The 25,166-nt window shown below is 49.7% G+C and overlaps 9 protein-coding genes across 9 annotated transcripts; 5 read left to right on the plus strand and 4 right to left on the minus strand.

Moving 5' to 3' along the window:
• The first annotated feature begins 1,175 nt into the window (after nucleotides 1-1,175).
• B0J16DRAFT_418103 (S-adenosyl-L-methionine-dependent methyltransferase) lies at nucleotides 1,176-2,796 on the plus strand. Its single transcript, XM_046133736.1, has 9 exons — nucleotides 1,176-1,310; nucleotides 1,361-1,398; nucleotides 1,454-1,507; nucleotides 1,564-1,570; nucleotides 1,618-1,662; nucleotides 1,713-1,870; nucleotides 1,926-1,982; nucleotides 2,032-2,386; nucleotides 2,441-2,796. The coding sequence occupies exons 1-9, from the start codon at nucleotides 1,242-1,244 to the stop codon at nucleotides 2,669-2,671; spliced, it is 1,014 nt and encodes a 337-aa protein (XP_045978974.1). The 5' UTR covers nucleotides 1,176-1,241; the 3' UTR covers nucleotides 2,672-2,796.
• Nucleotides 2,797-3,064: 268 nt separating this feature from the next.
• B0J16DRAFT_388458 (uncharacterized protein) lies at nucleotides 3,065-4,443 on the plus strand (the record flags this gene model as incomplete). The annotated part of the gene is made up of 3 exons (XM_046131746.1): nucleotides 3,065-3,412; nucleotides 3,463-3,765; nucleotides 3,826-4,443. The coding sequence occupies 3 exons, from the start codon at nucleotides 3,065-3,067 to the stop codon at nucleotides 4,441-4,443; spliced, it is 1,269 nt and encodes a 422-aa protein (XP_045978975.1).
• A 34-nt stretch (nucleotides 4,444-4,477) lies between these two features.
• Nucleotides 4,478-6,887, minus strand: B0J16DRAFT_348909 (uncharacterized protein). The gene has a single exon (XM_046128815.1). It carries the CDS (start codon nucleotides 6,851-6,853, stop codon nucleotides 4,547-4,549), a length of 2,307 nt encoding a protein of 768 aa, XP_045978976.1. The 5' UTR covers nucleotides 6,854-6,887; the 3' UTR covers nucleotides 4,478-4,546.
• B0J16DRAFT_348910 (uncharacterized protein) lies at nucleotides 6,887-7,607 on the minus strand. The gene has a single exon (XM_046128816.1). It carries the CDS (start codon nucleotides 7,355-7,357, stop codon nucleotides 7,142-7,144), a length of 216 nt encoding a protein of 71 aa, XP_045978977.1. The 5' UTR covers nucleotides 7,358-7,607; the 3' UTR covers nucleotides 6,887-7,141.
• A 4,535-nt stretch (nucleotides 7,608-12,142) lies between these two features.
• B0J16DRAFT_348911 (glycosyl hydrolase family 61-domain-containing protein) lies at nucleotides 12,143-13,488 on the plus strand. The gene has a single exon (XM_046128817.1). The coding sequence runs from the start codon at nucleotides 12,276-12,278 to the stop codon at nucleotides 13,266-13,268; it is 993 nt and encodes a 330-aa protein (XP_045978978.1). The 5' UTR covers nucleotides 12,143-12,275; the 3' UTR covers nucleotides 13,269-13,488.
• Nucleotides 13,489-13,973: 485 nt separating this feature from the next.
• On the plus strand, nucleotides 13,974-15,497 carry B0J16DRAFT_348912 (uncharacterized protein). Its single transcript, XM_046128818.1, has one exon. The coding sequence runs from the start codon at nucleotides 14,022-14,024 to the stop codon at nucleotides 15,441-15,443; it is 1,422 nt and encodes a 473-aa protein (XP_045978979.1). The 5' UTR covers nucleotides 13,974-14,021; the 3' UTR covers nucleotides 15,444-15,497.
• B0J16DRAFT_418107 (uncharacterized protein) lies at nucleotides 15,488-16,837 on the minus strand. Its single transcript, XM_046133737.1, has 2 exons — nucleotides 16,315-16,837; nucleotides 15,488-16,258 (listed from the first exon to the last, which is right to left on the minus strand). The coding sequence occupies exons 1-2, from the start codon at nucleotides 16,613-16,615 to the stop codon at nucleotides 15,777-15,779; spliced, it is 783 nt and encodes a 260-aa protein (XP_045978980.1). The 5' UTR covers nucleotides 16,616-16,837; the 3' UTR covers nucleotides 15,488-15,776.
• Nucleotides 16,838-18,261: 1,424 nt separating this feature from the next.
• B0J16DRAFT_183527 (glycoside hydrolase superfamily) lies at nucleotides 18,262-21,195 on the plus strand. The gene is made up of 2 exons (XM_046122673.1): nucleotides 18,262-19,451; nucleotides 19,508-21,195. Exons 1-2 carry the CDS (start codon nucleotides 18,503-18,505, stop codon nucleotides 21,085-21,087), a joined length of 2,529 nt encoding a protein of 842 aa, XP_045978981.1. The 5' UTR covers nucleotides 18,262-18,502; the 3' UTR covers nucleotides 21,088-21,195.
• A 468-nt stretch (nucleotides 21,196-21,663) lies between these two features.
• On the minus strand, nucleotides 21,664-23,404 carry B0J16DRAFT_364763 (putative endoglucanase type B precursor; the record flags this gene model as incomplete). Its single annotated transcript, XM_046129961.1, has 5 exons — nucleotides 21,664-21,879; nucleotides 21,935-22,544; nucleotides 22,597-22,844; nucleotides 22,897-23,256; nucleotides 23,310-23,404. 5 exons carry the CDS (start codon nucleotides 23,402-23,404, stop codon nucleotides 21,801-21,803), a joined length of 1,392 nt encoding a protein of 463 aa, XP_045978982.1. The 3' UTR covers nucleotides 21,664-21,800.
• Nucleotides 23,405-25,166: the final 1,762 nt, after the last annotated feature.

A 25,166-nucleotide genomic window follows, 5' to 3' on the forward strand; every position in this document is an offset into this window, starting at 1 on the left:
AAGTGATGTGATCAAGGGTCAAGGTGAGTGCATAACATGTGCGGATACGATGTTGCTGCTAAATTCAAGCCGGCCGCCCCGAGAACCGACGTGAGATATACATTATAGGCTTCAGCTCATGACGTTTGGAATAAAAATGCAAAGCAGCTCGTTCCACGATCGGCCGTGCGGGTTATTTGATGGCATTGTGCCGCTGTACCAGACCAGGGCCTGTGATTGGTCAGGGTTCAAAAATGCAAAAACATACAACAGCGGGGATTCGCTGGTCGTCACCGACCCAACTACTAATCCGCCGGTTAGTGGCTTGACTATGGGAGAGCGGACGGGATCCCGTATTTTCCACTACCTTTGGTCGTATGTGCCTATTTCCTCTTTACTTTGGTATATAAGCTCTGTTTAATTCCACCTGTTTCCACCACACTACATCCTATTGACAGCGATTTTCATGAGCCGACCCCATTGTCCCTCGAGCCATCAACTTTATGCCTTGTATTCACACAAGACTTGCGACCCGAACCTGGCCCATCATATTGCCATATCCTGTCTGATCCCTTTAGGCGCCTTTCCAAATGTTCCTCATCCTGAGTGCCAAGAGTCATTGCACTGACGCGTGGCGCATGCGAATATTACCGGCTATGATGTGTCCAAACGAACAGGGCCGGACCAACAGACCTTCCAAATGTGGTACCGCCGAAAAGAGCAGCGGATTCGTATCCAGACCTGGTTTTTGATGCGACGTGCGACCAACAGCGTCCGTGAGACAGGCTTTTCAGACAGGGCCCTCCCTTCATCTCCACACTCATGAATGTACCTTGCGGGGACGCATCTATATTGTGCATCAACAGATTGAACACTACACTTGTCCAACTGAACTGGGTGTCTCAGGCTGTGGTTATGGGTTTCTGATGTTCTATTTATCTTCTTCATGGCCGGTCGAGACTCCTTCGTCGAGGAATGACGGGAGCGGCTCGCGCGGGAACCAAAGTCGATCAACAGGGGTTTAGACCCATAACCCGACGGCAATATTACCGGAGACTATCCCAATTGGTGTCTTCTCTCCCCATCATGGTATTAACCGAGTGGAGACATGAACCAACATCTGATCTGGTCTTTCTGGGCAATCAACGCGCTGTTACATTGAAGAATTTGAGGATTGACATCCCATAAAGAGGCGGGGCAGCCCACAATGTGTGCCGAGGCCCTTTGTACCTCAAACTCCGTAGTGATATTTTTGTTTGACCATGGCTTCTCAGACTGCGCAGATAGCCGATGAGCGTCCTGAGGACGTCCCTGCCGTGCTCGAGGCAGAGGTAATGTTCCCGATGCGGAGAGTGTCCATATGTGCTGATAGGTTGCCCAGGATGATGCTGCGGATAGTGATTCAACTCTAGAGATCGGGTATGTCGACAGGAATGGACGCCTGCTAGTGCGGCTTACTGACACGCTGTTGCAGAGAGGGCACGTCGAGCTACCTTACATCCCTCAAGTCGAGCATTTTTAGCTATAGGTAGGGTTTCAAAAAAAAAATGTTCATTTCATAATTGCCTGGCTAACCATATATAGATACGAGGTTAGCTTCATGGACATATTCAAATGGCTTGTTTAACAATACAGTAGAACGGCCGTCGATACCATGCCTTCCACGAAGGCACCTATCTAGTGGTCTGTACTCTGTCTATGCGCGTTATCTTCCATTCTCTAACATGCCTTAGCCAAACGATGACGAGGAGCAAAACCGAATGGACCTGGTTCATCATATTTACAGCCTTCTTACACAGGGAAGGCTCTGTACTGCACCGATTTCCGACAACCCGCGACGGGTCCTTGATTTAGGCACAGGTACTGGCATTTGGGCTATCGATTTCGCAGAGTGAGCGACTCTTTCCGTTTCGCCACGAAGCTCAGAGTTAATGACCCCGGAATAGTGAACACCCCTCAGCAGAAGTCATTGGAACAGACCTCAGTCCTATTCAACCTGAATGGTATGTCCAGCTCCATAGTCCTTAAGAGAAGCTGACAGCTTATATCCAGGACCCCCACCAACTGTGTATTCGAAGTGGACGACTTTGAGGACCCATGGGTCTACAAGAAGCCATTTGACTATATCCATGCCCGCGAGCTGGAAGGCTGCATCGCCAACGAGGAGCAGTTCTTCCAACGCGCATTCGAAAACTTGAGCAGTGGTGGATATCTTGAGATGAAGGCCCAGCGCGGATTCTTCATGTCAGACGACGACTCGATCAAGAAGGCTATCAACGCCGAAGTCTGGGCCGAGGCCATGCGTGATAGCAGCAATAAGTTTGGCAAGCCGATTGACAGTGTGCCAGGATGGAAGGAAAAGATGATCAATGCCGGTTTTGTGGATGTGCACCAGGAGATTCGCAAGGTTTGTTCATGCTGGCTCGTATAGTTCAATTGGTTTTGGCTGACAACTGTATAGATTCCTATCGGTGCCTGGCCTAAAGATCCGGTGCTGAAAGAGGTCGGGAAGTGCCAGGTTGTTCAGTCCTGTGCAGCCATTGATTCGTACACACCTATGCTTCTTGGTAAGGTTATGGGATGGGGACAGGAGGAAGTGCAGGTTCTCATGGCAAAGGCCAAGAAGGAGCTTCGTGATCCGTCAATTCATCTCTACCTCCCTGTCTATTTTATCTGGGGCAGAAAGCCTTGAATGGAAGTCGAAAGCTTGCCTCATGCTCATGAGTTGGTCAGTAGGGAGGTAGGTAACGAAAGAATAGTTCTTAGGGTGCCAGAATAAAGTAGCCTAAGTGCTGGTCTGAACTAGCATAAGATGACAAAACTATTTGATCCATTGTGCCCTCACCGACAATAGCTGGCAGGTTGGGATTATGACATGGCACTGTTACACGAGTGGCGTTCCAATCAAAGCACGGGTGCTTGTTTGTTCTTTGTTTGTTTTTCTTCCATCTCTCGCCAACTTTTCCACCTCCTTCCTCATCTTTCTTTTGTCTCTTCTGGTCTTGGGAAATCCGGAAATCTTGGACAAAACATAACCGAAAAGTCTCTCCCAGGTCGATCTGTGCTTCGAGCGACCACATCCAATATGACAGACGCCGCCCCTGTGGCTCCCGCACCGTCCAACCAGGCGGATAGGAATTATTCACGAAACACAGTTCAGAAATGCTTCAGAAGGATTTACCTAGTCGCCGAGGTCTGGCCCTGGGAATGGCTACCTCCTGAATTCACCCCCAGACCCGAAGACTGGAATTACGCCAATGCAGAGGCAATGGCTTCAGTCGTAGAGCTCGTTTGTCAGCCTGGTTCTTCAGTCTCTCTCAATGACCTCCGCCACTTCCTTGTCGGCCTATGTAACAAGCGTAAGCAGCGCAATGGACTAGAGAGTTGCCATGCTACAGCTCTGACTGCGGACTGCCACTTGGCTCGAAAATGGGTCTCACGGGCACACCAAGATCAACTAGAACTGCTGTACGCGCCTTTCAGACACCGCCTTTCGATCATAACGAGGAAAACTGCGACTATGAAGCCGAGTTCGACAGAAGTATTGAGAACATCCACCAAGATCTTGAGAGCAGTGTTCATAACAGTCTGGTCGGCTTTGAAGAAGGACTCCTGAGACCTGATAATAGTCGCCGCGTCAAAGACAGCCCAGCTCCTGAACTCCCGCAGCTAAAAGCTCGAAAGCGAACTCGACTCGCTCTTGGGCCCGATGATGGCTTGGATACCGAACTCCAGGAGGCTTTCAGCTCTCCAGATCTTGATACAGATTTTGAGATGAGCCGAATAGTCAGTTATGATCTCCAACCTGGTATGGAAGTAGTGCACTAACTCTTCATCTTGCCGTAGGAAAGCTCTCGTCGAATCTCGATCAACCGACAAATCTCAATCCTTCAAGAACGTATCACCGGTACCGAGTCGGTTAGGAAAATGTGTTTGAAGGAAAAAGAAGAAAAGCGTCGTGTTTTGGAACGTATCGGTGAACATCGATTGCAAGGGATCCATGATGAAGCTATCCGAGTACACAATCTGGCGGCGGATAGGCTCGAGAAGGCAGAAAGGTTCGCAGAGGGTATTCTTTCCGCAATTGTAGAGTACGGGGAGGAGGGCCCACAGACACATGATGTTCTCGGTCACAGCCAAGAGGAAGTGATGAAAGCCGACAAGGCAAAGGAAGCTGCTCAGGGAGTTCTAAAAAGCTTGAAGAATGACTTGAGAGTAAAAAAGGAGCAGCGGGCAGAGGTCCGCGACAGGATTACGACCCTGCAAATGGCAATTGATGACTACGACCGCGATATTGCAAAGGATGAGAGGGAAAAGCAGGAACTCCTCATCAAATTGGCTTCGCTGGATATCTTATGCAGCCGCGACCTTCATACTGTTCCCATCGAGAAGCGGGACGTCCTTTTGTCTGCTTTGCATGATGTTCTCGAGCACGCCGCAGTGTGTCAGAAGCATCGACCGTAATAAGCATAAGAGACGAAATGGTTTAGTCATTTTATGCCGATTTAGAGAAGCATTTAGACTACCAAAATAAAGTAGCCTAAGCCTTAGAGGACCTAATTGGATACTATGTACAAACTGGGGTATCAACTTCATAGTAACAAGGAAACAACATAGCCTTCCCATCCTGCGCACCTCTTGTCTCTCGCAACACTTCTGACGTGATGACCCTATCCTCGTGAGACTTGACGTCTCCATGATGCGTCACCAGAGTTACTTCCTTCCTCTGCGACCTTTCCTCCATGATCTTCTGCAAAGCTCTAGCCTCGTACCTGGCGACGTCGTCGAAAGAGTCAGCTTCCTCCTCGTCAAGCTGCCCGTCCCGTCTTCGGTGGATGGCAAAGCGCAGAGGTGTCTTGTCAGGCTTGATTTTGCGAACAAAGTCTCGTCGTCGTGAAGTATATCTCTCTGATCTTGCGCTCCAGAAGTCCTTGGCCATCTCACTAAGTTCATGGACCCTTGCTGTCGCGAGCCCAGAAGGACTGACGTCGACACGGGATTTCCAGTCGCCAGGCTTGTAAGGAGCGGAGGTCAGCAGCTCCACGTAGTCTCTGATGGTAGAGTCCAGGCTAGACCCCGAGCCTGGGAGGACGTGGTCAACAAGACCAAGCTCTTTGGCCTGGTAGGCCGAGATGGGCAGCATATCCCGCAGTATGCGCCTCGCACCCTCCGGTCCACAGCGACCAGGATAAGACAAAGAGTGATACTCGGACCCATAGAGGCCGAGGGCACGGTAGGCAGGATTGAGAACAGACTGGGAACTCGCTATCACCACATCGCAGGCCGTCGCCAGAGCCACACCACCGGCAGCACAATTTCCCCTCATCGCTGCGATTGTCATAACATTCTTCTGGGGGAGCACTTCGAGAAGCATGTGCACAACATCATCAATGCGGTTAATGTTTTGCCATGACTCGGCTGAAGGGTCGGCGCTTGCGTCGATAACATTGAGGGCGATGCCGTTGCTGAAGTAGGAGTCGCCGCCCATCATCACGACAGCTTCGATAGTCTCGACAGAAGCGACGTACTCGAGAGCTTCGATGAGTCGGGAGCATTGTGAGGTACTCATGGCACCGTTGTAGAACTCAAAATAGACGAACGCAACGCGCTGTTTGCCTGCGACGAGGGAAAGGTCAACCCAGAGGTCCTGGTAGGTAGGCCAGGAAGCTTTGTCCCAGTCAGTCAGTGGTCGCAGTGAAGTCGAGTCGTTCGAGGTGCTGTGGTTAATCAGGCCGAGCTCGAGGAGACCCGAAACAGCAGGCACCTTCGGCCAAAGCATCGCGTCGACCTTGCGTTTGAGTCGTCTGATATGAGTGATCCAAATGCCCAGGCCATCGCACGTAGCGACACAGACCGCGTCGTCTCTAAACCCGATGATCTCACCAGGCTGGTGTTTACAGTCCGCACTCCTTCCAGCCTCGATCATGCCCCCGTATACATAGAGATTGACGTTGCCGAACAGTTTGGTCAAACAACCAGGCTGCGAGTCGGATGACCTGATCTTTCGAGATATGGTCTTTGCTGATTCCGTCTTGGTGTCGAAGTTCCGGTCTGCTGCCCGGAGGAGCGGTCGGCAGTGTGTTGGTCCGCCGAGGAAGGGCTTCTGCTGTGTGACGGAGAGAGACTTGTACGAAGGGCTAGGCTGGAGATGCACTGATACGCCGCAGACGTCAGGTATCTGCAGTAGGGAGTGTCGAGACAAGGCCGTCGCAACATTTGGGTCGGGATATCCGTTGGCTGCCGAAATAATGCGGTTCAGAGCAGCGAGTGATGCAGTGATGGCACCCTGCGTGACGAGATCACGGTAGAGTGTCGCCTTTGTGGTTCCGGGGTCGTCGATGTTAATATTGAATTGCTCAAATGCCCAAACTGGACCGGCGTCCATCTCAGCGACGGCTTGCAGCACCGTAACACCCCAGTGAGAACGACCAGTCTGACTCCAGGCCTGTGATTTGAGAAGTTCAGTAGAGTCCGACACGGTGCCATCGTCGCCCATCAGCACCCAGTCAAGGGCACTAGGGCCAGCATCGCCTGGTGGTCCAGGATGAACGATAAGCGTCAAGTAGTTTTTGTAGACCTCACTTGGGACGGCTATAGTCAAGAATGGGCAAATGATGATGTCAGGCTGCACGAGGCTTGCCGCCTCGATCATGGCTGTGTCGGAGAGTGCATATTCAACAGTGACGGTGTGCGTTTGACTCAGATGCAAGAAGAGCTGTTGTGAAAGGGAGTTGTGCGCAGTGCAGAGGAAGAGAATCTTCATCTTTGGAATGCGCGGCTCAGATGGTGGAGTGGCCGTGTTACTAGGGGCACGGGAGAAGATGTGTGAACCCATCTTGAGGCGTCTCAGTGTTGTGTTTGCTCGGATTTTCATTTCGGGCAGCAGTTTGTCTAGGTATAAGTAACCGTTGTTTTACAGAGTGAATCACAGCAGGTTACGACACCACAAATGAATAGGTGCCTACCGTGAATCATAGCATCATACACCGGCCAGTCGAGAACTCCTCAGCTCTGAACAAACTCATTTACGCATGACACCCTCTACATCCATTGATTTATCACGACCGTTGTTGGTGGCGGCTAACTATCGACAGTGTCTCAGAACTAAACCGTCTTTGGCCAACGTTTAATGAGAATCTTCAACACCACTTTCTTTTTAAAGTCAGGGCGGCTGATGACAAGAGTTTACACTAATTATTACTGGCTGCCCTTTTTTACTGTGGCCGGATTGAGTTTCGATAGCCTGCGTATTATGGCCCCTTGCCGTTGGCTTTGACCCGTGCGCTTGGGTGTTGGTTCTGAGGTTCGGTTGTCGGAATAAAGCGAACAAAGCGTCCACTGCAAGTACCGTGAGGTGAGTGGTCTTTTTCGTCAGCATTTTTGACAGTTGGTTCTTGCATGCACCTCGCCGCCGGCCTTGCCTTTTGTGTGAGTGGTTGATATCGCCTTCATGAGCTGATGTGGTGTCTATCTTCAGCTTTGATCATGATCGAGACAGTCGCCGATTGTTATCGGCATGTCTGGTAGCTGATAAGATGGGTGCAAACTCGGCCTTAGCGTGGTTCGAGGCTCAAATGTCTCAGCACAGTTTGGTCCAGATCAGTAGTACGGGCTGTTCTGTACAGTCACTGTCCCAGAGAAATACTTTCAAGGTAAAACGAGGTTACTTGCGCATTCATATGTAATCAGTGCTAGTTGTTCAGCTATTGCAGAGTAATGACGTCAAACCAATCTTAAGGTCCGAGGCGGCTTCCACTGGTGGATGCTTAGCTCGTGGATCGTCATCAGCAAATGGGAGGAATCTCTGTGATAAGATAAGAGATAAGGTTCGTGATAGTCAGGGCCAGGCACAAGCTCGCGGCGCTGGAGTAAATCCGACAAATGTGGGGCTGTCCTGCCGTCAGCTGAGACTTCACCCTGAAGCTTCAAAAATGCCTCCATGGCGTAATAAAGAACGTGTCGCGAACGCTGTTTCGACAAAGGATTGTCTTAGAATCAGTCGAGAAATAAGTGCCAACGATTAAAAACATGTTGATCTGGACTTGTTGGCTGAAGAAACGCAGCATCTAGATTGTGACACTTGTTTTACTTCATGCTTTTCTTAAGCTTCGCCTTTCGTGTTGACCGTGTTGGATGGGTCACAGGTGAGAGGAGAGACCCGATCCCAACCACCAAGTTACCAAAGTCAACCATTCACGATGAGCCCTTCATCATCGGGTAATCTCTGAGGTACAAACATCCCCCACCACTGCTTGTTCCAGTGCATCCAGTACGGTCGCCAGCTCAGCTGTCTTGGTATACAATAAAAGGTGAGCATAAGAGGGGCAAATGACGAGAAGGCACAAAAAGATCAAGCAGCTAGTCTCATAATGAAGGGGAGGAATGTTGAGCTATTCTGTCGCAACCCCACGTCTTCCTATCTTTTTGCGCACCGTTAGCAAGCCTCACGAAGCCATCGCGCTCAGCTGAAGGGTCATTTAGTGTCATGGCATCACAGTGATCACACCACCCACAACACCTCTAGAGAGAGTTTGGAGCAATCTTCAAGTCTTAGAAGCGACATCGGCAGAGCATCAACGTGCCTACGACGCTGTAAATGTTATTCTCACAACGGTTGGTACCTGGGCTCAGACGCCACAGAACATGGTCGTCATCTCGCGTTGTGGCATCACGATTGTTCTTGGCTGGCGTCGCGACCGGAATCGTCGATAAGATAAAGGAGGAAGAGATAGACTGTTTGACGAAGGCGGAAGCATTCCGTAGCCTATCACATCGAGTTTGTGGGTACTACGAAGCGCATTAACATGATGAAGTGGTAGATGGCGGGCAAGCTCTTATCCGCAGCTTAGCCGTCGAGCCCTAGCGAATTTGATGACTAATTAAGTCTGCCAATCATATTCTTTAACGCTTTCTGATGCCAGTAGTTTCACATTGTCAAGACTTGACCTGTAGTTGTACTGTCAATGGATGACATTGTCACTGTTGATCATAGAAATCTTTTATGACATTGACGAAAGTCCTCATAAATTACAGTCTACTCTATCATAGATATTGAGCTCTGAACAAACCCGCAGTTCTGATAGTCAACAAGCCATTGCCTTCTAGATTTCGATCATTGATCATTACCCTACAGAAGACTGACGGCATCTGAGTCCATCTCAAAGTGGGGGCCCACCGCCGGCAATTGCAGCAAAGTTCACACTGCACAGTGCCAAAGGATAAACTCCGTTCCTGGTCTTAGGTACAGTGCCGCCTCGTATCTGCTCAACCTCGTTATCCCATCTGCATCGCTGCAGTACAGAGTAGCAAACTCATCAATCTGCAACAGAGGCCCAACACACCAACGTTCATCTGATGGCGGGTAATTGAGACCTATCGTTTGAGGCAATCCCTGTTAATGAGCCTTCATTAAAACGGAAATTATGATTAGAAAACGGTACCAAGGACGAGATTGTCTAACGGTGAAAATATTTGGGCCGGGGGCTTGAGCGTAATCACTGGCGGAAATACCGTCATTCCGATGGGGCGGGTTCCACTAAATATCCGGACCTAGCCGCTCGCCTACGACGGTACCTTGCTCACGGTATTTTCCCCGGTTGCTACCTGCCCCTTTCCCATCCTCAACGGAGATGGGTGATGGAGAGGAACTTCTAGTGTAGATGAGATCCCCAGATTTAGTACTATACTTAGGACACAGGGTGGACATTTTGGCCCGTCTGTTCGTGTTGGGCTGAAGTTGCTTATTGAAGGAGTAAGAGAAGTTTCTTCTGTAGCTTCTGCGGCAAAGATCGACCGTTGTGGGCACTTTCCTGTTTGATAGAGAGATTAATCATCTGTACATAAGCTTGATGGAAGTCTTGGCTCAACATTTCTATTTCCCAAGTGCAGGGGTGGAAGAGAGCTGGCTGGCATGGGGATCAAAGCTTCCCAGGCTCGAGGTTCCTATATCGTAGGTTCAATATCATGCAGATCTCACCGCTTAGTGTTGACAGATCTGTGTATCTGAACAGATGGTACAGAGTATCTTGAACAGCACGTTCCTCTGTAAGACCTGTCCAACGTCTTCATAGGCGTAGCGGTGAACGTTGTCCATTGCCACTTGTCAGTCGGCGAATGCCAGGGACGCATGTCGAGGAGAGCAGCCCAAGTATTACAGGGATGCATGATATTGACACTCGAGATTTCCCGATGAGTCCTGGACCATCTGATGTACATTAATAAATGGTACGTTAAGAAAGAAATTATTCCGTGTAATATGATGTTCAGTATGGTCCTGAGTTGCATTGTGGAACATCCAGTAGATCACGCGTTGTTACCGTGTGTTTGACATGTTCACGATTGGCGCCTTTTGCGATCGTTGAAAGTCCGGGCGTCATTTGAAGCTACTGCATGGAATTCTTCGGAATCGCATATCCATTGATCTTACAGGCTACAGTCGATAAGCTTAACTGGAGCCCCTGCCAAGACCCCTGATATGGAATGTGCTGACAACGAATTCAGGTGCAACGCAACGATTGTCATAGCACTTTGCAAAGCCATTGAATATCAAGATAGATGAAATCTAAGCGCCGATTACTAGATCAGACTCAATGCATGACGTTGACGAGCAGTTCGCAACCATTGCCTTGCGGCGTCAGCATTTACCTCTTTCGTGATGCTGAAACCATAAGCGCCTCGTGTGCAGCAAGGTCATGTCACTTTCTTGAATGTTACCCTACAGAAACAAGTTGACACAATGTTTACTTAAGCGGGCCGCCTAACCGTCCAAGAACCAAGAACGAAGAACCTAGGCTGTAGATTCCCCGATCAAAGTCGTCGTAAGAATAGCAGACCAAGTTTTACTAAAGATGTAGTGAATCTGTCACCGTACGCTCGGATCAGAGACATGCAGTGGCTTGACTGCACCAAACGCACAGTCCAGAAGCTGACTTTGGCATCAGTCAATGCCGTGTTTAATCGCAAAAGTTACTGTTTCGGTATCGGCCCATTGTCTGGCAATCTTTAGATCAGACGTGCTCACTGTGGTTCATCCCGTTGTGGGGAGCTGGCCTAATGGTAGCCTCAACCTTTAGTTTCATCGTTTGAAGTTGTCATCGGAGGAAAAAGGAAAAAAACAGGAGTCTTGGCAAATGATTGACAGGTACACCCGTTGAGAGAAAGGGGGAATTGCAGGGGAGAAGCGCCGCGAGTCAGCTTGGGGAAGGTCTGGCAGGCTACAAGCATTACGGACAACTCTCACAGTGATGATTGAGACCAACGATTACATACACGATACTACAAAGGACAGAATATACTTTAGAGTTGACAGCTCTGTAGCGGTCAGCTTGAAGTTGGAGCCTCGAAAGCTAAGATCACCAACTAGGGGTTAGCCCCACTACCCAGAGATTCACGACTTCGTTTCCAGATCCCTGTCGCCAAGAGCCTCAACCACCCCTTGACCGAAATTAGCGTTTCATGGTCTCGTCTTGAATTATGTCCCCGCCTCACGCCGCGAAGTCCACGGTCGCTTGGGTCGTAAGATTTTGGGAGGGTCCTCGACAGCCTCAAATCTGCGATGCATGCAACGATAGCGCAGTGGCGTCTGTCACGCTAAAGAACCGTTTACTTTTTGCTTTTTGAGCCTCATGCAAATGATAACCATATTTTGAGTTGGCAGATAAGAATCGAGTTAAATTTTATGTTTCTTTTTAAACTTGTTTATTAGGGGCCAATAGGCGAAACTAATTATCCCTGGTCGACATAACTTTAGTTAAATTAAACAGCGTTGTTGATTGGTGCGATTTTCAACGTCCACTGAAACAACCCCTAGACTTGGTAGTTACCGCTCGCCGCACTCTGTAACAGGGCTTTACGAGACGAGGGGCAGTGGAAAAAACATTGCAGAGATTGGCCGGGCTGGAGGAACGTGCCAGGGTTTCTGCACGATGGGGATGAATGTTTTCTCTTGGACGTTTGATGTTGAGTAAATTGGGGCAAAAACGGCGCAGGGCAGTCTCTGGGCGGATGAATTCTGGTTCTGGTTCTGGTCTAACCCCCGGCATAGCATAGACCCCTGCCAAATGTGTCAAAGAATGGCAAGACAACTCGAGATCCAAAATCTATAAAGGCATCTGGTTCTCCGTGCCCTTCTCAACTTTTTCCCTTCTCTCCATCAACAGATCTTCATCTTTCTTTCATTCACTTCAGTATTTCTTTCGAAGAGCTAGTCTCTCGTTTCTTTCGTTCACTACAATCACGAGCCAGTCTCCAGCAAACCAAGCAACTTTTCTACTATCCTCAACCACCAATCTTTCAAAATGAAGTTCTCCACCATCGCTCTCGCTGCCCTCTCGCAGGTCGCTTCTGCCCACTACTTCTTCGAGGTTGCCACCGTCAACGGCAAGGACTCCGCTCCTTTCCAGTACATCCGTGACTTCACCCGTGCTACCAAGTACAACCCCATCAAGTTCTCCTCCAACCCTTCCGCCGATATCCGCGACAACTCCTTCGCTGATGGTGAGGACATCATCTGCAACCAGGGTGCCACTGGCACTGGTGGCAAGACCGAGGTTGCCGACGTCAAGGCCGGTGATGTGATCACCTTCAAGCTCGGAGTCGGTGGCAAGATGGGTCACCCCGGACCTACCCTGGCTTACATGTCCGACGCCGGTGGTGATGTCAAGTCCTACAAGGGTGACGGTGAGTGGTTCAAGATCATGGAGGAGGGTGTCTGCAACGCCGGCGGTGACTTCACCAAGGACGCCTGGTGCAACTACGACTCTCCTTCCGCCGATGTCAAGATCCCCGAGGGTACCCCCTCCGGCGAGTACCTCCTCCGTGTTGAGCACATCGGTGTTCACCGATCCCACGTCAACCAGCCCGAGCACTACGTCTCCTGCATGCAGGTCAAGGTCGCTGGTGGCTCCGGCAAGGTCGACGCCGAGATGGTCAAGTTCCCCGGTGCCTACAAGGCCACCGATGAGTACGCCAACTTCTCCATCTACAACGGTGCTAAGGCCTTCCCCATGCCCGGTCCCAAGGTCTGGGGTGGTGCTACCTCCGCTGGTGGCTCCGCTGGTGCCGCTCCCGCCGGTGACAACAACTCCGCCGCTCCCTCCGGTGATGCTCCCGCCGAGACTCCCGCCCCCGATGCCGGCAACGGCCAGCAGGGTGAGGCTCCCCAGCAGGGTGGTGCTCCTCAGCAGGGCGCTCCCCAGCAGGGTGGTGAGCAGCAGCAGAACAACGGCCAGCAGGGCGGTTACCCCGGTGCCCAGGCTGCCAACAACGGCAACTCCCCTTGCTCCGCTTAAGCAACTTCTTTGAGGATTCGATTCTTGTTTGGTTTTAGATGTGGAATGAACGGAGGACCATGAAGTGGAGGGAAGAAGTTGGAGGTTTCTGGTCAACTTTCATGTATAAAAGAGTCCTGTTGATCGCATCAAGTTTTACTGCTAGATGAACAAGGGGATGGTCTGGTACTGTGCTCGTTAGTCATTTAGTTTTGCTTAATTAATCTGAAGCAATCTGAGGACAAAAACCCATTTCCCACTGCTCCTTGTGATATGTTTAAAATGACCTTTTCGTCTACCCTCCAGCCGACCAGTTAACGCTGTCTGGGTTCTGAAGCTCGTGGCAATCCAACAAGCGAGGCTTTCGTAGTATATACTGTTACCGTTCAAATATCTTTTCTACTTGACGCGTACTATTTAATCGCTATTCATTTGTTCATGTTGTTTCAAAGACCCATTACCTACTGTGAAGGTATCAGAAGGATTGGCAGCCAGTAGCGAAATACTTTTGTGACCTTGTTCTAACTTGGACCAGCACTTGGCCTACGTACTTTATTTTAACAGCCCAAGTTTTAGAGGACAATTCTTCTGTCACCCATCTAACGTTACCTGCTTACCCATCGTTACCATGTTGTAGTAGCCGAGATTATGACGTCAGCACGTAAGCAAAGGTCTGCTTATCTGACCATGAATTTTAACATCAACATCGCGAACAACCTACTCTATAGATAACCGCTAAAACCTTCAGAGCCACAAGACTCTCACTAGGTTGCAATGTCTCAACTTGAACCCAAAAAGTTTGATCGCAATGCGATCTTGACAAACCCGTCTCTCAAAGAGGTTTACGACAAGCTTACCGACCTGGCCAAAGAATTTGCAGTACTGGGCGAGATTGAAACTACCAAGGAGCTTATATCGCTGCTCCTGCAGGATACTACTTCAGTTTGGCAGCACAGAAAAATCAGGTGTTTCAAGCCATTCTTCGCGGCAGCCAACCGATGGCCCGATGAGTTCCCCGAGAAAGATAGAACGGAGGATGCATCTACGATTGAACACTCGTCGGAGGATGAAAGCCAGAGGGACGAAACAAACGACGAGGAACTATTCCAAGAACAATTAAAACAGGCGAGGGACGACAGCGTTTCTTTTGGAGACGGAAGGCGAAGCCGTGCGGCTGTTGATGCTCTTTGCACCGCCTTGAAGCTGGCATTGAAGCAGAGCGATGACATGCAGACGATTAAAGACGAACCGAAAGTGAAAGAAGCCCTTCGAATCATCGCAAAGAACCTCCATAGAAGGTGGATGCTTTCATTGCTTGCAGAGCGTCACGAATTATGTGAGCTCTTGTCTACCGGGGAGTTGGCGCGGCAAGTCCCCATTGACAGAAGCAAACTGGAGACTACCACCAAAGAAGTCATTGAGACATTCTACGAGCGCTTCAAATATGGTCGGAAGAAACATGAGATCGAGTCCAAGCCGCTGAAGGAAGTTCTTCTTGAGTTGGAGCGTCATACTAAAACCAATGCTGTAGACGATGGGGTGCGAGAGCCACTTCCCGAAACACTCTTCGTATTGCCCCCAGCAACCGACGAACAGATTTTGTCTCTCGAGAAGAAACTCGATATTGCTTTACCGGACGACTACAAGGAGTTTCTAAAGATCAGCAATGGCTTTGGAAGAACTTGGAACGGCTACCATCTTGAAAATGCCCTGTATGGAGTTGACGAAATCCACTGGGCCGGCGAGTCCTTAGAAGTCCCTTTCACTGAGTTCCACGACAGCATCTCAGGTGTTCTAGAGCTCAAAGCCACCGATAGGTCTAGACCCGAATGGCCGAGCTCAGGACCAACCCTTGAAATCGGATCTTGGGATGTACTCTGGACTCTTCTGATCCCCCCAAAAGGCACCAAGGTAATTCTAGACGCTTACCAAGAAGCATTCGACAACCCAAAGATCCCCGAGGATGCGAAAAAGCAAGTCCTCAAGAGTATCGAAGGTAGACATGGAAGTTTGGAGGAGATGAAAAAGCTTGAGTGGGCGGCAATTGAACGACAGGATTCCGAAACGCTTCCGTGCGGCACATTCAGACAGTGTCTGGAAGAGCGGTTGCGGAGGGCCAAGCGTGGACCATACTGTTATGAGATGGCGAAAGAGTTGGGGGGCATTGCTTACAACTGCAGAGCTGATGGTTCTTGAACGCCCGCCCGACACGTCACATATGAAGATACAGGGAGATTTAGTTATGAGAAAAGAAGTCAAAATTGTTTGCTTTTTAAATAATGCCCAGTGTGAATACTCCAATGAAAGATCCTACCCATGATATCTGTGCAATTTGGCCCGTGAAAGATACCGCCGCCGATGAACCCAATTCCTGTTTTGTCCGTTTTTTTTCCAACTCCTTAATCCGATTGCTTGCCTAATCAATATTTCCGCCCAGGTTTCCTTTTTTATTAAACATAATAATATTTTACGTTCTCAATATGATTCATGTAATCGTATGATGGTGCAGCTACGGTCAATTGTAGCCAGCTACATGACAGCGCAGCCGCCACCTGACTTGTCTGCTGGTGAAGAGCTTCTCTTCTGTCGGTGCCCACTCTTTGATTGGGTGGGTCTTGATGATCGCTGATCATGAGTCTTGCTGCCGTGCGTCGAACGCTGGCCGTGAGACTTGCTGGTGGTATGAGTGTGTGTGGTTGAGCCCTTACCATAGGCATGTGAGGTGGTCTTGGAGGTGTGTGTTGACCCTTTGCCATGCGCATGTGTGGATGAGCTCTTAGGGTATGCCTTGCTGGTATTTGCCAATCCCTTGTCGTAAGCAATGTTTGGACGGGGGATCTTGAGCCACCAGCAAATCTCCGCCTCGATATTGACCAAGATGGCCATGAGCCTTTGTTGGTATATACTGAATGAGAACGATCGGGTAAGGCTTGGCTTCATAGAGTTGACTTTCGACAGTGGGTACAGTAATTGACTGTTGATCTCGTCCCGGTAAAGTGGCAAGTTCTTGGCTGTTTGTCATGTTAGCTCGGATGACTTGGGTATGGTATGATAGGCAGATACATACGGGCAAGGTCTATGAACTTGGCTTGGTATTTGGCAGCATTGAACAGAGCAGTGAATGTGTTTGCACCCCGTACGATAGTATCGCACATCTTCTTCTTGTCGCTCTTGAGCTTCGTTCGATCTTTGTGTTGTTTGGATAGCTTGATATCGTCGATTGCATCGACAACATCGGCCAGGTAGTTGATAATCTCGATCAAGACTGCTCTCCCCAATGAATCGCTGTACCCGCTGGGGCCGTTTGCTCGACGCGGGATACGCTCGACATGGCGAGGGAAGTGAATGTTGTCGCTTGTTCGTCCCATTGTGAATGATCATTAGAAATGTGTAGTAAGTGGTTGAAGGAGGAAGAGAGATTAAGCATTATATTAAGAAAAAAAGCTGAAGTGAATGAGGATATTCGAATCAAGAACGGTCTGGGGAATGGCAGCCACCTGGCTTTATAGCTAGTTCGTCTCTTGGATTACACCTGTCCTTGCTGGCGTGGAGTGAGTCTTTGTTGAAGTGGTGGTTTATACATGGAGAAGCTTCAAGCAAGGGTGCCAATTAGAGAGGTCATATCTCAATTAGCTACGGTTACTAACGTAGTGGAGTGTGTAACGCGTACAAACGGGTCGCTTTGACCGAAATAGTGGTCTGCAGCCTGAAGAAGCCAACAAATCAAGACCTGACGCGGCCAACATGCCATGAAGAGAGGGTCCAATTGACCAAACAAGACTTGTGCATGCCTAACAAGTGGATTTTGAACAAGAGGGTATGCTACCCGAAGCTAAATGCACTTGGCCTGCATGCAGATGCTACAGGACTAAGGCAAGGCAAATGCATCTCTTTTTTTCTTTGTGCATCCGGCCCGTATAGAGTGCCATTCTTTCCAAGAATGCCAGGATCTGGAGATGCTTCTTGAAATATGGATTCAATGATTGACGATCCGGCTCGATTTTTTGTGGTGCTAAAAGGCTTGACTTTAGAGGAGTCCTGGCTCTAGACCGGGCAATCCTGGTCCACTATGCGCCCAAGAGTGGAGAGCTACACTTGGAAGGCCTCGATTTGATACAGGACCCAGAGTTAAGTTAGTCACTTTTGCATTGCTGCTGGCTGGTGATATGATCTGGACGAATCATGTTACGTGGGTGAGCCTCGATAGCCGCAATTTGCATGGGAAAAAGAATTGTTGTCGTGTGCTAAAAAGTTTGCTGTTACACAACCTGATGGGCAGCCACAGGTGGCTATAGGCGGCTACAGTGGACTACAGTGGATCAGGCCATGCTGTATAGCTGTTGTGCATGAGTCAAAGGCCACGAACATGTCTCAGAAGTAAGAAACGGTCAGGTACACTGACAGCTCATAGAAAATGTCCATTATGACTCAGTATCATGTTTCGTTTAATGCGCCATTGTGCTGTTCAATTGTCAAATTTTCTTTTCCCTGTCCTCTTTACTCTGTAACATTTTACCTGTTATCTTGTGCGCTGTCCTTGTTACACTCGCCAATTCTCGCTTCGTCTTTGATGCGTTGTCTTCTCATAGGCCAATTGCGCCGGGGATTTGCTGGCCAGTCAAGACTTTCGGGGGGCAGCCGACATCCGTCAGGCCAGACACAGATCAGCAAATTCATGTGCATATTTCTCGCATATTTATGTACGCTTGAAATATCTACATAAAATCTCTGCATTGAGCGATTCAGTCTGGTCCCAATTGCCCCCTCCTTCATCGCAATCCCCCTTGCATGAAATCGCTGATCTTGGTCTGCGATGGTGATTTTTGCCTAAACAGAATAACCTTTGAGTTTGACGGTTCTTTTATGTTTCAAGATCAGCATTGACAACTGGGAAAAAGCAATTTCACTTTCGGAGAGATTGCCGAGAGAATGTCATTCTTCCTCGAGTAATTGACAAGAGTCTTCACGTTATACCAAGACTGGACAAGGACTGAGCCCGGGCCCTTTACCCCAAGTTAGTATCTCAAAGCCGATTGATGGAGTAATGGTCCGATGTAGATCTTCCCCAAACTCCCGCTCAAAGGCTAATTCAATCAGCCTGAATGGGAATTACCTTGTCTTGGACATAGCCAAGATTAATATCGTGAAATAAGCCATGATATAAGTTTATAAAGTCGCTCGCCATGCTATGGACGTAGCTACCTCTGTTGGCTTCCTCCTCAACCCGGTGCAATCGCAGTGATCGTCCCCCCATCATGAGGATCTCAACTCTTCTCCTCACCTTCTCCACCTGCGTCCTTGCAGAAGATGGCCTGGACGGCTGGCTCCGTTATGCTCCCCTGCCAGCCAACAGCATCTCCAGCCATGCCAAATCCTTGCCACGCAAGATTCGCGTCATCGGCGGCTCCAAAAACAGCCCACTAGGAAGTGCCGGATCTGAGCTCCAGAAGGGCTTCAGCGGCATTCTCGATATTGATCTGAAGACGGCAGACAGCAAGAAGACTTGCGACTTCGCAAAGACTATTGTCGTTACTACCGTGGACAACCTCGACAAGGCATGCGGCAAGCAGAAGCACCCCAAGCTTGAAGAGGACGGATACTGGCTCAGCACATCCGACAACTCTGTCAAGATCATTGGTCAGAATGAACGCGGTGCTCTCTACGGTGCTTTCGAGTACCTTTCGATGCTCGGCCAGGGCAACTTCAAGCATGTGGAGAAAGCTTCAAACCCCAGTGCGCCCATTCGCTGGGCTAACCAGTGGGACAACCTCAATGCCAGCTCGACCCACGGCTCCATCGAGAGAGGTTATGGAGGCCCTTCCATCTTCTTCGACGGTGTCAAGAACGTCCGAAAGGATCTTTCCCGCGTGCCTCTTTTCGGCCGTCTTCTTGCATCCATTGGCATCAATGCCGTCGTGATCAATAACGTCAATGCTGATGTGCGTCTTTTCAACAAGGAGAATCGAGATGGTCTCGTTGAGATCGCCGATCTCCTTCGACCTTGGGGTGTCCAAGTCGGTCTTTCACTCAACTTTGCTTCTCCCAACGTGACCGGTGATTTGGATACTTTTGATCCTCTTGACAAGAAGGTCATCAAGTGGTGGCATGATCTGACTGATGGACTCTATGAGCGCATCCCTGATATGGCCGGTTATCTGGTCAAAGCCAACTCTGAGGGCCAGCCTGGTCCTCTAACCTACAACCGTAAGTATTTCCCTTCGCCTAAGTCTGGAAATTACCGATGGCTAACATCTACAAAGGCACACTGGCCGATGGCGCCAACATGTTCGCCAAAGCCCTCGAACCTCACGGAGGAGTCGTCATGTTTCGAGCTTTCGTCTACGACAAGCTTGACTGGACCGACTGGAAGGCGGACCGTGCTAATGCTGCTGTTGAGTTCTTCAGTGAGCTCGACGGAAAGTTCGACGACAACGTTGTGGTGCAGATCAAGTACGGTCCCATCGACTTCCAAGTCCGGGAACCCGTCAGCCCTCTTTTCGCCCACCTTCGAAACACCAACAGTGCTATCGAACTCCAGATCAGTCAGGAGTACCTTGGACAGCAGTGCCATCTTGTCTATCTGCCCCCTCTGTGGCGAACGATCCTGGACTTCGATATGCGCATCGATGGTAAGAAGTCCAACGTCCGCGACATCGTTTCCGGAAAGGTCTTCAAGCGCAAGCTTGGTGGATACGCGGGAGTCACCAACGTCGGACTCGACAAGAACTGGCTGGGAAGCCATCTCTCCATGTCCAACCTCTACGCCTTCGGTCGCATGGCTTGGAACCCTCAGGCGGACCCCCAAGAGATCCTTGAGGATTGGACCCGGTTGACCTTCGGCCTGGACAACAAGGTTCGAAAGGCCATCACTGAGATGTCCATGAAGTCTTGGCCTGCGTATGAGAACTACTCTGGCAACCTGGGTATCCAGACTCTGACCGACATTCTCTATGCTCATTATGGACCCAACCCTCGTTCGCAAGATAACAACGGTTGGGGCCAGTGGACAAGAGCCACACGAGACCATATCGGCATGGACCGAACTGTCAAGAACGGAACTGGTAACGCTGGACAATATCCTTCTGAGGTCGCCGAGCGATATGAGAACCCTGAGACAACACCCGATGACCTGATGTTGTGGTTCCACCACGTACCTTACACCCACAAGCTCCACTCCGGCAAGACTGTGATTCAGCACTTCTACGATGCCCATTACAAGGGTGCCAACACAGCCCAGACCTTCCCCAAGCTTTGGAAGTCGCTCAAGGGCAAGGTTGACGAGGACCGTTTCAAGCACGAGCTGTTTAGATTGAACTACCAGGCTGGTCACTCCATCGTCTGGAGAGACGCCATCAACGAGTTCTACCGCAACCTCTCTGGCATTGCCGACACTCATGACCGAGTCAGAAACCACCCTTACCGAATCGAGGCTGAGAAGATGGATCTGGACAACTACCACCCCGTTAATGTCACTCCCAGCGAAACAGCCTCGAAGTACGTTGCAGTGTACACAAACGGCACAGGTACAGCTACAATCAAGCTCAACTTCAAGAAGGGTACATACAACCTTGCCGTGAACTACTACGACATCGTCGGTGGCAAGTCTACTTGGTCAGTATACCTTAACAAGCGATTGGTTGGCAAGTGGATTGGTGACAATGAGGAGAAGCTCGGACACTGGCCTAGCGAGTTCCTCGATGGCCACTCTGCTGCTCGCTTGACCTTTGAGGGAGTTAAGATTAAGCCTGGTGATGAGTTGACTATTATTGGAAAGGCTGATGGTAAGGAGACGGCTGCGTTGGACTATATCTCAGTTTTACCTGAGGGTATTGTGGATTGAGACTGTTACTTGTTCGTTTGTACATATTTTTGATCACCTCTATGAAGCCTGTTGTTAGGCATTGAATATGATTAAGATTGATTCCGAATGTCTTTGGGTCTTGCACCGTCAGAGAATTATTATATTCTGGACACTCTCACGATCCACGGCTGATCGCTTGCCAGCCAAAGAGGATCTTAGAAAGATAGCCTGATAAGCAGTCCAAAAAATAACCAGAACACAGAAGCCTATTAACAAAATAACTTAGATGTACCTAGGTACTAAAGCTTAGAGTAGACTATCCTAATTTTTATAACACCTTTAACTAAGTCTTAATTTTTCTTTAACCCACCTGCCTGATTATACTCTCCCGAAAAGTTAGTTTACCACAATACTCTGATCTGATCTTGATCTGCTACAGATTGTTGGAAGTTTATCTTGGTTGATGGTAGCCAGAGTCTCCAGTACAAGCCAAGATCATTGATGCAGATAAATGTAGCCTATCAACGTTGATCTAGTCAAGAGAAACTTGCATTTGGACGATTCACAATTTTCTTCTGGGAAATAGAGCGTAGTTCAAATTCGTGAAAGTCAATTTTGCGTAAGTACTGGGCTAAATATATACGGAAAGAATATTGAAGATCCAGAAATGACTGGTAATCGTGTCACAGTCCTCCCCATCGTCCTCGGTGATTGTTGTTCTTGGCTTCACCACCGTGGTCGCTGCAATTCGCTTACAGGAAAGAGGGGTTGGCGTTCTTGAGGAGCTGCTCGAAGTAAGCCTGGAACCAGGTTCCAGCCTCAGGAGCGGGCCTAGAAGTTGGGTTAGCGTGATGATCGATTGAAGAGATCTGACTTTGGAACTTACTTGACAGCGTTGTCAATACCGCAGTGGGAGTCGTAGCGAGTAGCAGAAGAGTCAGAAGTACCATCAGACTCACCACCGGGCTTGACCCAGACGAAGGCATCGGCAAGAGGGTCACCAGTGTTGGGAGAAGGTCGGAGACCGAATCCAGTTCCGGGAGCATTGCACCAGTTACCCTGCTGCTTCTGGCCAGTAGGCTGCTTGCCGGATCGGCCCTGGTCGATGATGAACTTGGCGTTGGGCCAGCCCTCCTGCTCAAGGAGAGGAGAAAGAGCGTTGATGAACTTCTGCTCGTCGTAGTTGGGGTTGCTCTCGGTGTAGTCGGGCTTGGAGGCGAGCTTCCAGCCGTTGTAGTTGGAGACGTTGGTGGCGAGACCTCGGAGGCGAGAAGGCTTACCGGCGGCCTTGTAGATCTCACCGTAGAGCTTGGCGGCAGGGGGAAGGTTGGCGGGCCATCCGAGCCAGCCACCGTGACCGGCATCAATGTACATGGAGACGTTGGGAAGGTTGAGCTCCTTGAGGGCGTGGATGGTAAGCTCCTTGTAGGCACTGGCAGCGTTGGCGCACTTGGGGACGTTCATGTTGGTGACCAGGTTAGCGAGAGAATCGGGCTCTGTAGAGATGTTAGTGAGAAGGATTCAATGACGGCTCTCATGGGGACTTACCAATGACGAGAATGATGCGAGTGTCAGAGTAGTCCTGGAGGATACCCTTGATCTTGGCAATGTAGGCCTTGTACTTGTTCTTGCCGTCCTTGTCAAGAGAGTACTCTCCGTTGGAGGCAGCGGCAGCACAGTCACGGTCGGGAAGATCGTACACAACGAATTGACCGGCGTAGTTGCCACCAGCCTTGTTGGCCTTGCGGATATCGGCAAGGGAGTCCTCCATGAAGGAGATGTGGTCGTAGGTGTCCCTGGTCAAAGTCAGCAAAGATATCCCCTGGTAAACTAGGATTCTCAACTTACATCCACTGGAAGGAAGGAACATCGGCAACCTTGGCAGCAGCGGTGGCCATGGCACCGCTCAGCTTGGGGATAGCCAGGGTGCTGACCTCAGAGCGGTAGTAGGCGTTAGCCCACAGATCAACTCCAGAGAAGGGGTTGCCGCTGGCGACGGGAGGAGCAGTAGTAGCAGAGCCTCCAGTTGTAGTGGCTGAACCACCAGTGGTAGTGGCCTTGGTAGTAGTGGCGCTGGCAATGGTGCTTGTGGGAGAAGGCTCGGCAGCTCCAGGCTGGCACTGGGAGTAGAAGTCGTTGATCTTGACACACTTGTTGCCGCTGGTGCAGCAAGGAGTGCCACTCCAGTTCTGACCACCACACTGAGACCTGTTTGCTATGTAAGTGTTTGTTTGCCAAAGAATTAGGTCGTGGAAACTTACCAAACTCCGTTGCTGCAAGATTGGCGCTCTTCAACCGGGGCTGCGAGAGCAGTGGCCGCAAAAGCTGCGGCCAGGAAAAGCTTGTAGGCAGTCATGATTGTCGTAGTCGAAGAGTGTCTGAAGATGCTGGACTGTTGACTGGGGATGAGGAGAAAGGAAAGTCTTGAATTGAGGTTGAAAGACAGACGTTATATACATGTCCAAAACCTTGGAGCCTCATCCTTGAAGATGGTCCATCGGAAACACGGGATCTCAAATGTCAGGGCAGGGTCCCATTTGGGACCTCTGACATCCCCTCACTTGGAGGCAACAAACCCCGCCTAAGGCCACTCATGATGTATGCCCGGATGGGATCCAGCAAGCTCCGAAAGTCTCCACGATGAAACGTAAAGAGGTACAGAATGTGGGAATTCTCGGAGTGTCTGCTTTGAGCTTTGAAGAGCCCATGTAATTCAGCCTTTTACCCCAACGGACCTTGCCACAGTCCTTCCCGGAGCAAATAGCCGATCGAACAAGTCATGTGTCCAAAAGTGATCCAAAGCGTGCAGTGGAATTATGTAACATCGGGAAGGCTCATCTCGGAGGCCATCCTCCATATAGTTCCTAATTGGGAAACGCGGAGCTACGAACAACTGACTATCGGGCCACGGTCGACGGAATAGTTTTCCTGACTTCCGAAACACATTTTTAATCAATGATTAACTTTAATAAAGTTGGAAATGGGTTTATGAACGTCTATACAAACGAGGTAGTCAACATGTTGTCGAGTTTCGGTTCTCGGGACGTCGGATGGCATCCTGTTCTGATGCAATCTAAGCGGCACAGGGATACCGAATCAGGATACGTGTGGGCTAAAGTAGCCAATCGATTGGAAAGAAGGACATCATTGGCCACAAGATAAACGGCTTTCATGCCGACCGCCAATCTCTCAACCCCCCAATTAATGAGGGTGCTTCCTCTATCTTGGAGCCAGTTAGTCATCTCTTCAACTACCACCAGGGCAGAAACAGCAACCTCCTACCGCTTAAAGATATGTGATCTTCCTTGCCAAATGTTATCATCCAGTCTTACATGGTCGCTTCTTTCTCATCCTCCCTTTCCTCTCGCTGTCCTTCCTTTCCTCTTTCTCATCTCTCTCTCCTATGCCTTCCTACAAGCTATATATCGATACGCTTGTATTCTTCCATCCATACCATATCAACATGCCGTAAGACAACATGGTGGGAGCTGTTTGTTATTCGAATAGTTACCATTCGACTCACTCCTCCGAATTGGGTCATTTTCGAGCGACTACTCTGCTCCCACGTTGTCGTCTCCAAAAGTCTTGAAGACTGAAGAAGCTTGTCTAAGGAACCGGAGAGTGGGTTCGTCTGATACAGGGTTTGAGAAAGACAAGGGAAGTGAGTATCAGTTCATATCTTCCATAACTGCAAGGACCATGCACTCGTCACATCGGAAATACTTGGACCAGCTTACGGATCCCAAGCCAAACTCAGATATCTAAGATCGAGGCAAAACCTGTCAAATAAATACTGCAGCCCATCACAGGAAACGCTGATCTTGTTCCAGGGGAAAGAATAGGCTGTTGGTTCGTTGTTTCATATGCGATCCCTCAGCTAATTCTTCCGCCAAGGCCAGACACTGGTCCAAGCTGTCAGGCATGTCGCCATGCTTTGCAACATGACATAATCTTCCAAGAAAGCGACCAGCTCATAGATCGAGCATGGAAGATAATCCGCATCATGGCTAGCCAAGAAGGCCTCGAATCCGATAAGTAATCTTGGATTGCGGTCTGACAGTCTCACATCTACCTAGTGTTACCACAGAACCCCTCACTATCATCACACAGCAGAGGCA

This window comes from Fusarium flagelliforme (assembly GCF_020744385.1).
Source record: "Fusarium flagelliforme strain FIESC 12 MPI-CAGE-AA-0113 chromosome Unknown B0J16scaffold_7, whole genome shotgun sequence".
Lineage (NCBI taxonomy): Eukaryota > Fungi > Ascomycota > Sordariomycetes > Hypocreales > Nectriaceae > Fusarium > Fusarium flagelliforme.